This window comes from Aquarana catesbeiana, linkage group LG13, assembly GCF_042186555.1.
Source record: "Aquarana catesbeiana isolate 2022-GZ linkage group LG13, ASM4218655v1, whole genome shotgun sequence".
Classification (NCBI taxonomy): Eukaryota; Metazoa; Chordata; class Amphibia; order Anura; family Ranidae; genus Aquarana; species Aquarana catesbeiana.
Genome location: NC_133336.1, coordinates 229,238,200 through 229,249,513, shown reverse-complemented (window position 1 = coordinate 229,249,513; position 11,314 = coordinate 229,238,200). Strand labels below are relative to the sequence as shown.

At 43.3% G+C, this 11,314-nt stretch overlaps 1 protein-coding gene across 1 annotated transcript in view; it reads right to left on the bottom strand.

The window, feature by feature from the left end:
- The window catches only part of LOC141116685 (high affinity immunoglobulin gamma Fc receptor I-like), a 64,036-nt gene continuing 52,722 nt past the window's right edge, over nt 1–11,314 (bottom strand). The window contains exons 5-6 of the mRNA XM_073609076.1: nt 7,468–7,761; nt 1–982 (exon numbers count right to left, since the gene is read on the bottom strand). Of these exons, the coding sequence (XP_073465177.1) occupies nt 891–982; nt 7,468–7,761 (386 nt within the window). The 3' untranslated portion in view covers nt 1–890. The remainder of the gene's footprint in view (nt 983–7,467; nt 7,762–11,314) is intronic.

Below are 11,314 nucleotides of genomic sequence, written 5' to 3'. Positions count from 1 at the left end.
AAGAAAGCTCTATTTGTGTGAAAATAAATGATAAAAATGTCATATGGGTACAGTGTTGCCGCACAATTGTCATTCAAAATGTGACAGTGCTGAAATCTGAAAATTGGTCTGGACTGGAAGGAGGTGAAAGTGTCTGGACTTGAAGTGGTTAAAAACACCTTAAGACAAAACTAAACCTTTCTATCCTTTCGCAGTATTCAGCATTTCCCTCTTCCTCAAACACCATTGGCTGGGGTATATATAACTCAAAGTCTGTCTGAAGCTCCTCTCTTTCCCATCATGCTCCACTGTATACATAACATTGGTTGGGTTTTCATGGAAGATCCCAATGACTGAACCATACAGATGGTTGTATGAAGATTGACTAATAGATTCCATTGAAGAAAAAACCCTCAGCCCCGACCTCTTTATTATCCATATCTATCTATATCTATATGTAGCGCGCCTAACTCTGTTATATTGCACTGTCACAATGCATACAATAAGGGCATTACCAGTATACATATTTTTTTTAAAAACATACAATGTTTCTAATATTAGCTCATAAATGTCGAAGCTTGAAAATATTCTTGTGATGCCATCTTCATTTCCACATCAGAGCATCTCTGTATTTCCTTCCTCATAAACTCTCCTAATGGTGAGAGATCGGAGTGACCACTACTGTATTCCCCATAACTCAGGAAATTGTGTGCTGTGTGAGCTCCATAGAGATCTCTCTGCTTGTTATTATTATATTATATTGTTATAAAGTATCTGTGTGTATATTTATTCGTATAAACCAAATTAAATATCATTAAAAAAAATGTTCTTTCAGTCAACTAAAACTGCTTCTGTTTTCCTATAGTAAATTTCCCTGATGTTGGAAGCTTCTTGGAAGTTCTTCCTCTTCTCTACCACTTGTTGTGGAAGTAGATGAAGCATAGAGCGGCAGCTAATACAAATCCAGAGATCACCAGTCGTATTATATTATGCATGGTGTAATCTGGGGAGATAATCAGAGGATACATAGTCAAAATAAAGCATGAATCTTGTATAGAAATGATCTTTACTCTTTGATGTTGATCTACTGATGGAGTAGAGGCTGTTGACCTTGCAAAGTCAATCTTCACTTTGAAAAGTAATTTAATGTTCACATGTTTAATAAGGTGAAGCTGTGCTTACTTTAAGGCACAACCTTAGGATAAATCTCTACCCCTCCCCCATTCGCTTTTTAGAAAAATAAATACGGATAAAATAAAGACCTTTTTATTCTCACCAAACGCCACCATTTATGTCCCTCACCACCCCTAGCTCCTGGAGAGACAACTAGCAGATCCAGAGGTGCAGTCTGAGCCCACACTGATTGGTCACCTAGCCATTTCATCACTTGGGTCTTCTGAATCCTGAAAAGGAGTAGAGGCCATTGACCTCGCAGAGTCAATCTTCACTTTGAAAAGTAATGTTCACTTAGATTATAAAGTGAAGCTGTGTTTGCTTACCATCTTCATGAAAGACATCCCCCATCCCTTCCTTCTACCCACCTATCACTCATTCAGCACTTATTTAAAAAATACAATGCCTTACAAAGATTTTTCATTCTCACCCAACTCTGCCATTCACATGATCTTCACCAAGGCCACTTCCTGGACTGACCATCGGTGGATCAGAGCTGCAGTCTAAGCCCAAACTGAACAGTTACCTTATCATCCCATCACTAAATTCTTCAGGATCCTGAGAGGACTCATAATGAAGGGTCTATGTCACCCAGCCAGTGGCATGGACACCAGAATAATAACCCTCCTTTTCTGCAGGGAAGACAATAGAAGACTTGGAATCTAGGTTCAGGGAAAATAGCTCCTTTCAACTATTTTCTGGACCAGTTCTTGTGGCACAAATTGCTCCTCAGTAGCTGAGAAGATGACACGTAACCGGGTGGCCCCGCCCCCCTCTGACAACACGGGGAAAGCCACAGGGAAGTCCCGTGAATTCCCCATGCATCAGAGGAGGGCCCCACCCTCCGTTATATAAGAAATGTCAGAAGAAGCAAAGCGTCACACGGCTGAAGACTCCCACTGAGGCGGATCGTGCGGACGGAGCAGGGAAGAAGCCTTGAGGAAGATGGGGGACGAGAAGAGCGGAGGAAGAAGAAGATGGAGAAGAAGAAGATGAAGAAGAAGATGGAGGAAGAACGACCCCGAAAGAACACCAGAAGAAAGGAGATGGAAGAAGAAGCCGAAAGAAGAAGAAATTAATAAAGGACTTGTCAAAAACTGTCTCTTGTGTTTTTTAACCTTTTTTTTAACCCCCTGCCCGCAGATCCCCACAACCACAAGGGTTGTGGGAATGAGACCCTTCTCCCCATCAACATGGGGACAAGGTGCTTTGGGGGCTACCTCAAAGCACCCTCCCAATGTTGAGGGCATGTGGCCTGGTACAGTTCAGGAGGGGAGGCTCTCTCTCATCCCCCCTCTTTTCCTGCAGCCTGCCAGGTTGCATGCTCGGATAAGGGTCTGGTATGGATTTTTGGGGGACCCCATGCCATTTTTTTTAAATTTTGGCACGGGGTTCCCCTTAAAATCCATTTTGAGGGGGACCCCCACGCCGTTTTTTTAAAAAAATTTGGCGGGTTCCCCTTAATATACATATCAGACCTGAAGGGCCTGGTATGGAGTTTAGGGGGACCCCCACACATTTTTTTTTTATTTCGGTTCGGGGTTCCCCTGTGGGGAAATCCCATGCCGTTTTTATCAATGAACTTTTATGTGTATTGTCGGACCGGCAATTCATTATAGTCACGAGTAGTTTTAAATGACTTTTTTTCCTTTGAAATGTCATTTTGCTGTCAGACTGTTCTAAACACGGGAAACATGCGCCCCTTTACAGGCATACTATAGACACCCCCCAGGTACAAAATTTAAAGGAATATTACACTTTTATTGTTTCACTTTAAGCATTATTAAAATCACTGCTCCCGAAAAAACATCCGTTTTTAAAACTTCTTTTTGCATTGATACATGTCCCCTGGGGCAGGACCCAGGTCCCCAAACACTTTTTATGACAATAACTTGCATATAAGCCTTTAAAATGAGCACTTTTGATTATTCATGTTCGGATCCCATAGACTTTAATGGTGTTCGTGTGTTCGAACAAATTTTTTGCCTGTTCGCATGTTCTGATGCGAACCAAACCGGGGGTGTTCGGCTCATCCCTACTCCTGACTCCTGTACATTACATACTCCTCCTGACCCCGGTACATTACATACTCCTGACCCCTGTACATTACATTCTCCTGACCCCTGTACATTACATACTCCTGAATCCCTGAACTCTGTGCATTACCCACTGCTGACACCTGTACCTCTGTACATTACATACATACACCTGACTTCTACACTCTGTACATTACATACTCCTGACCCCTGTACTGTATATACTCCTGACCCTGTACATTACAAACATTTGAGCCTTGTACATTACATTAGGGACATAGGTGTGCGCAGCCTGTTGCATTAGGGTGTGCACCCCAAAGCTCAAATACACACAGCCTCAGTTACACGGGACAGTAAATGAATAGGAAGTGCTCTGTGGTGAGCTGCTTCCTGCTGATTCACAAACTGAAGTGTAGTAAACACAGTTTACTATGCTTCAGTTATGAATGAACACAGTGAGTGAGTGCGTTTATTGTGTTCATTTAGAAAAGAATGACTCTGGTAAATGACCACTCTCCATCCTGAAACATCCCCCACAGCAGCTGGGGGGAGAGGAGGAAAGCCAGCCGTACTGCCAGGCCAACCCGGGGAAGCCCAGGCAGTAGGGGGAACCGGCACTGCATGTAGTGATTAGGGTGTGCCCAGGCACACCTGGCACACCCCCTGCACATGCCTATGATTAGGGATGAGCTGAACAACCTCCTGTTGGGTTCACAGCAGAACATGCGAACAGGCAAAAAATTTGTCAAAACACAGAACACCGTTAGTCTATGGGACCCGAACAAAAGTGCTCATTTTAAAGGCTTATATGCAAGTTATTATCATAAAAAGTGTTTGGGGACCTGGGTCTTGCCCCAGGGGACATGGATCAATGCAAAGAAAATTTTTTAAAACGGCCGTTTTTTCGGGAGCAGTGATTTTTTTTAATGCTTAAAGTGAAACAATAAAAATGAAATATTCCTTTAAATATTGTGCCTGGGGGGTGTCTATAGTATGCCTGTAAAGTGGTGCATTTTTCCTGTGTTTAGGACAGTACCGAAGCAAAATGACATTTCTAAAGGAAAAATTGTCATTTAAAACTGATCGCGGCTGTAATGGATTGTTGGGTCTCGGCAATATAAAACTCATTGAAAAAAAAAGAGCATGGGATCCCCCCAGTCCATTACCAGGCCCTTTGGGTCTGGTATGAATATTAAGGGGAACCCCGAACCAAAATTAAAAAAAAAATTTTGTGGGGGTCCCCCTAAAATCCATGCCAGGCCCTTCAGATCTAATATGGAAATTAAGGGGAACCCTGCACCAATTTTTTGAAAAAAAGGGCATAGGGGCACCCCCCAAAATCTATACCAGACCCCATATGGATTTTAAGGGGAACCCTGCGCCAGATTTTTTTTAAAAAGGACGTAGGGGTCCCCCCAAAATCCATAGCAGACCCTTATCCGAGCATGCAACCTGGCAGGCCACAGGAAAAGAGGAAGAGGGGGGGACGAGAGAGCGCCCCCCCTTCTGAACCGTACCAGGCCACATGCCCTCAACATGGGGAGGGTGCTTTGGGGTAGCCCCCCAAAGCACCTTTTTCCCATGTTGATGGAGACAAGGGCCTCATCCCCACAACCCTTGCCCGGTGGTTGCGGGGGTCTGGGAGCAGGGGGCTTATCGGAATCTGGAAGCCCCCTTTAACAAAGGGATCCCTAGATCCCGACCTCCCCCTGTGTGAAATAGTAACGAGGTACAAATGTACCCCTACCATTTCACCAAAAAAGTGTCAAAATGTTAAAAACAACAAAACACAGCTTGGGACAAGTCTTTTATTACAAAATAATAAAATAAAAATGTCCCACAATGTCCATTCATCTTCTTCTATCAAGCTGCAACGGACTGAAAAAGAAAAAAATCCGTGACCAATGTGCCTCATGGGAGGCTCCCGCTATCTGACGCTTCTTCGCTTGTGACAGTTCTTATATACCTGAGGGCGGGGCCACCCGGTGACGTACCCGGGTGACCCTATCACCTCTGATGCCATGGGGACTTCCCCATGGCTTCCCTGTGGCGTCAGGGGGGGCGGGGTCACCCGGGTACCTCACCAGGTGGCCCTGCCCTCAGGTATATAAGAACTGTCACAAGCGAAGAAGCATCAGACAGCGGGAGCCTCCCATGGAGGCAGATCGGTGGTGTTTTTTTTTTTTGGTCCATCTTGGCTGATAGAAGAAGATAAATGGACATCGTGGGACATTTTTATTTTTTTATTTTTTTATTAAAAGACTTGTCCCAAGCTGTGGTTTGTTGTTTTTAACATTTTGACACTTTTGTACCCCGTTACCATTTCACACAGGGGGGAGGCCGGGATCTGGGGGTCCCCTTGTTTTTAGGGGGTTCCAGATTCCGATAAGCCCCCCGCTCGCAGATCCCCACAAACACCGGGCAAGGGTTGTGGGGATGGGTCCCTTGTCCCCATCAACATAGGGACAAGGTGCTTTAGGGAGATACCCCAAAGCACCCTCCCCCCCATATTGAGGGCATGTGGCCTGGTATGGTTCAGGAGGGGGGCTCTCTCGTCCCCCCCTTTTTTCCTGCAGCCTGCCAGGTTGCATGCTCGGAAAAGGGTCCAGTATGGATTTTGGGGGACCCCATGCCATTTTTTTTTACATTTTGGCGCAGGGTTCCCCTTAAAATCCAAACCAGACCTGAAGGATCTGGTATGGATTAGAGGGGGGCCCTACGCCATTTTTTATTTAATTTGGTGCAGGGTTCCCCTTAATTTCCATATCAGACCCGAAGGGCCTGGTATGGATTTTAGAGTGATCCCCACGCATTTTTTTTTTTAATTTTGATTCGGGGTTCCCCTTAATATTCATACTAGACCCAAAGGCCCTGGTAATGGACTGAGGGGGGATCCCACGCTCTTTTTTTCAATGCGTTTTATCTATATTGCCGAGACCTGACAATTCATTACAGCCGCGATCAGTTTTTAGACAATTTTTCCTTTAGAAATGTCATTTTGCTGTGGTATTGTTCTAAACACGGGAAAAATGTGCTCCTTTACAGGCATACTATAGACACCCCCCAGGCACAATATTTAAAGGAATATTTCATTTTTATTGTTTCAATTTAAGCATTAAAAAAAATCACTGCTCCCGAAAAAAACTGCCGTTTTTAAAAAAAAATGTTTGCATTGATCCATGTCCCCTGGGGCAGGACCCGGGTCCCCAAACACTTTTTATGACAATAACTTGCATATATGCCTTTAAAGTTAGCACTTTTGATTTTTCATGTTAGTGTCCCATAAACTTTAACTGTGTTCCGGCAGCTTTCGAATTTGCCGTGAAAATCGAATATTGTTCGCTGTTCGGTAAACAGGCGAACGCCCGAGCACCCGATGTTCGAGTCGAAATTACGTTCGACCTGAACATCTGGCTCATCCCTACATTACATACTCCTGACCCCTATACATTACATACTCCTGATCCCTGTACATTATATACTCCTGACCTCTGTACATTACATACTCCTCCTGAACCATGTACATTAACATACTCCACTGGACCCCTGTACATTACATACTCCTGACACCTGAACATTACATACTACTAACCCCTGTACATTACATACAGTACATCCAACCCTTGTACATTACATACTCCTGACCCCTGTACATTACATACTCTTGATCCCTGTACATTACATACTCCTGACCTCGTGTACATTACATACTCCTCTTGACCCCTGCACATTACATACTCCTGACCCCTGTACATTACATACTCCTGACCCCTGTACATGACATACTCCTGAACTTTGTGCGTTACCCACTGTTGACACCTGTACCTCTGTACATTACATACATACACCTGACTTCTGCACTCTGTACATTACATACTCCTGACCCCTGTACCTTATATACTCCTGACCCTGTACATTACATAAATTTGACCCTTGTACATTACATACTCCTGACCCCTATACATTACATACTCCTGACCCCTGTACATTACATACCCCTCCTGAGCCCTGTATATTACATACTCCTGAACCCCTGAACTCTGTGCATTACTCACTGCTGGCACCTGTGTATGTTACATATTCCTGGTGCCACTCTATACATTACATGCTTCTGACCCTTGTACACTGTAAAAAGGCTCAGATTTTAAGGCCCTCCCACTGCACAATTTTGTGATATCCACATTTCACTGATTGTGATGAATGATTTCCAATGGCAGCCCTCATTATATAGAGGTAATATGTGATGGAACAAGATGCTGGCTTATTGTTATGCGCTCACCGTATATCTGAATATAGAGCCCAGCACTCATTTTCCTCATTGTGTCATTCATCATCCTCACTTCCATCCTCACTTCACAGGTATAATTCCCAGAATCCTCCTGCTGAGCTGACAGCACTCTGTATGTATCAGATACATTGTATTCCTGCACAGTCTGTCCATCTCTGTAGAAGGCAAAGTGCAGCTCTGTGCCGCCTCTGAGCAGATCCAGTCTGGTGTCACATCTCACCGTCATCTCATCTCCTTCTATTACCCTGGACGGGGTCACTTTTATTTCTGGAGAAGAGAAGATCTCTGGAAGAGGAGATCAAGACATTGGCAATTTGTCCTGGAGTCAGGTCTCTATTTTCTTGATGTAAAGGTGGGCTTTGGTGTCATATCTGATGTAAGGGGGACTCTGGCGTCATATCTGATGTATGGGGGGCTCTGGTGTCATATCTGATGTAAGGGGGCTCTGGTGTCACATCTGATGTAAGGGGGGCTCTGGTGTCATATCTGATGTAAGGGGGCTCTGGCGTCATATCTAATGTAAGGGGGCTCTGGTGTCATATCTGATGTAAGGGGGGCTCTGGTGTTATATCTGATGTAAGAGGGGCTCTGATGTCATATCTGATGTAAGGGGGGCTCTGGTGTCATATCTGATGTAAGGGGGGCTCTGGCATCATATCTGATGTAAGGGGGCTCTGGCATCATATCTGATGTAAGGGGGGCTCTGGTGTTATATCTGATGTAAGGGGGGCTCTGATGTCATATCGGATGTAAGAGGGGCTCTGGTGTCATATCTGATGTAAGGGGGACTCTGGTGTAATATCTGATGTAAGGGGGTCTCTGATGTCATATCTGATGTAAGGGGGGCTCTGGTGTCATATCTGATGTAAGGGGGGCTCTGGTGTCATATCTGATGTAAGGGGGCTCTGGTGTAATATCTGATGTAAGGGGGCTCTGATGTCATATCTGATGTAAGGGGGGGCTCTGGTGTCATATCTGATGAAGGGGGCTCTGGTGTCATATCTGATGTAAGGGGGGTTCTGGTGTCATATCTGATGTAAAGGGGGCTCTGGGGTCATATCTGATGTAAGGGGGCTTTGGTGTTATATCTGATGTAAGGGGGGCTCTGGTGTTATATCTGATGTAAGGGGGGCTCTGATGTCATATCTGATGTAAGGGGGGCTCTGGTGTCATATCTGGTGTAAGACGTTCGGTGAGTGTTTTCATTTTGCACTTTTCATTTCGCACTTTTCATTGCACATTTTTCATTTTGTGCTTTTTAGTTCGTTTGTGAACGGCCATTCGTCAAGCAGACATGTTGTGGAATCGCAGGAGATAACATGTTATTTATTATTGGCCTTGGAGTTATTGCTTTGACATTTTTTTTTGGTTGGATAATGATTTGATTTGGTATATTTTCTATATTTTTGGATGCATAGAATGCACTTTTTGGTTAGGTTCTATTGGCAGATAGCATGTCTAATTTTATATGTTTTTTTTTTAATGCACAATAAAAAAAAATGTGTAGAATAATACTTGGCTATGTGTTTTACTTCAAATGACAGTTTGGGAGTAGGTAGTTACATTTAAAAAAATACAAAATTGTAAAAATACAAAAAATGTAAAATTGACAAAGAACACCAACATACAGTCAGGTCCATAAATATTGGGACATCAACACAATTCTAATTCTTAATATGTGCCTCCCACTTTTTAAGGGACCAAAAGCAATGGGGTAATTGGCTGCTCAGCTGTTCCATGGCCAGGTGTGTGTTATTCCCTCATTATCTCAATTACAAGGAGCAGATAAAAGGTCCAGAGTTCATTTCAAGTGTGCTATTTGCATTCGGAATCTGATGCTGTCAACTCTCAATATGAGATCCAAAGAGCTGTCACTATCAGTGAAGCAAGCCATCATTAGGCTGAAAAAACATTAGGTGTGGCCAAATCAACTGTTTGGAACATCTTTAAAAAGAAAGAATGCACCGGTGCGCTCAGCAACACCAAAAGACCCGGAAGACCATGGAAAACAACTGTGATGGATGACCGAAGAATTCTTTCCCTGGTGAAGAAAACACACTTCACAACAGTTGGCCAGATCAAGAACACTCTCCAGGAGGTAGGTGTATGTGTGTCAAAGTCAACAATCAAGAGAAGACTTCACCAGAGTGAATACAGAGGGTTCACCACAAGATGTAAACCATTGGTGAGCCTCAAAAACAGGAAGGCCAGATTAGAGTTTGCCAAACAATATCTAAAAAAGCCTTCACAGTTCTGGAACAACATCCTATGGACAGATGAGACCAAGATCAACTTGTGCCAGAGTGATGGGAAGAGAAGAGTATGGAGATGGAAAGGAACTGCTCATGATCCAAAGCATACCACCTCATCAGTGAAGCATGGTGGTGGTGGTGTCATAGCGTGGGCATGTATGGCTGCCAATGGAACTGGTTCTTTTGTATTCATTGATGATGTGACTGCTGACAAAAGCAGCAGGATGAATTCTGAAGTGTTTTCGGCAATATTATCTGCTCATATTCAGCAAAATGCTTCAGAACTCATTGGGCGGCGCTTCACAGTGTAGATGGACAATGACCCGAAGCATACTGCGAAAGCAACCAAAGAGTTTTTTAAGGGAAAGAAGTGGAATGTTATGCAATGGCCAAGTCAATCACCTGACCTGAATCCGATTGAGCAAGCATTTCACTTGCTGAAGACAAAACTGAAGGGAAAATGCCCCAAGGACAAGCAGGAACAGAAGACAGTTGCAGTAGAGGCCTGGCAGAGCATCACCAGGGATGAAACCCAGCATCTGGTCATGTCTATGCGTTCCAGACTTCAGGCTGTAATTGACTGCAAAAGATTTGCAACCAAGTATTAAAAAGTGAAAGTTTGATGGATGATTTTTAATCTGTCCCATTAATTTTGGTCCCTTAAAAAGTGGGAGGCACATATACAAACTGTTGTAATTCCTACACCGTTCACCTGATTTAGATGTAAATACCCGCAAGTTAAATAAGTATAGAAAGTGTAGCGCTAATAGTAAGACATATATATGAAAAAATTGTTGTAAACAATTCACACCTGTGTATAGAAAATGACAACCTCAAGTCTCTCCCACATAGGGGGAATGAGACACTGAAGTATAATGTGAAAATATCGTGATGTGTATTCATGTATAGCAAACCATCCTAAACATGAGTGACACAGTCTCTTGTGATAGGAGACCTAAACCGTGAACCAAAAAAATGTGAGAAAAAATAAATGATAAAAATATGATGCTAATATTGAAGAGTTTCACAACTCTAATTCAGGAGTGTGCCCACAATCTCCCAATCAAGTTCGTAATGAAAATAAATTAGTCCAACAAATATTGCAGGAATGGCGAAATCAGCGAAATCAGCCCAAAGGTGCAAAACCAGTGCAACACAGATGATGTAGTGATAATCTTCTCAGTGGTGATCCAAATCAAACAGAGGATAAAATACAGTGGGGGCCTGCCCAGGTGGTTTATGCGATCACCGTCATTACCAGTGTAAGCGAGCCATGCTTAAGATATGTAAAAAAGAAAAAACAGGGAGCCTCCACATGGTGTAAATCCAAAAAATCAATTGGGGTTTATTTGATCAAACAAGATCATCCGACAGTCAATATAAAAATGTAAAAATTAGAATAGATTCCAACAGCAATAGTTTAAAACGAGCGTGGTAAAAGTGGCTGGGTACAGCAAAGGGACCCGACGCATTTCGTCTAAGGAGACTTTTGCCACGCTCGTTTTAAACTATTGCTGTTGGAATCGATTCTAATTTTTACATTTTTATATTGACTGTCGGATGATCTTGTTTGATCAAATAAACCC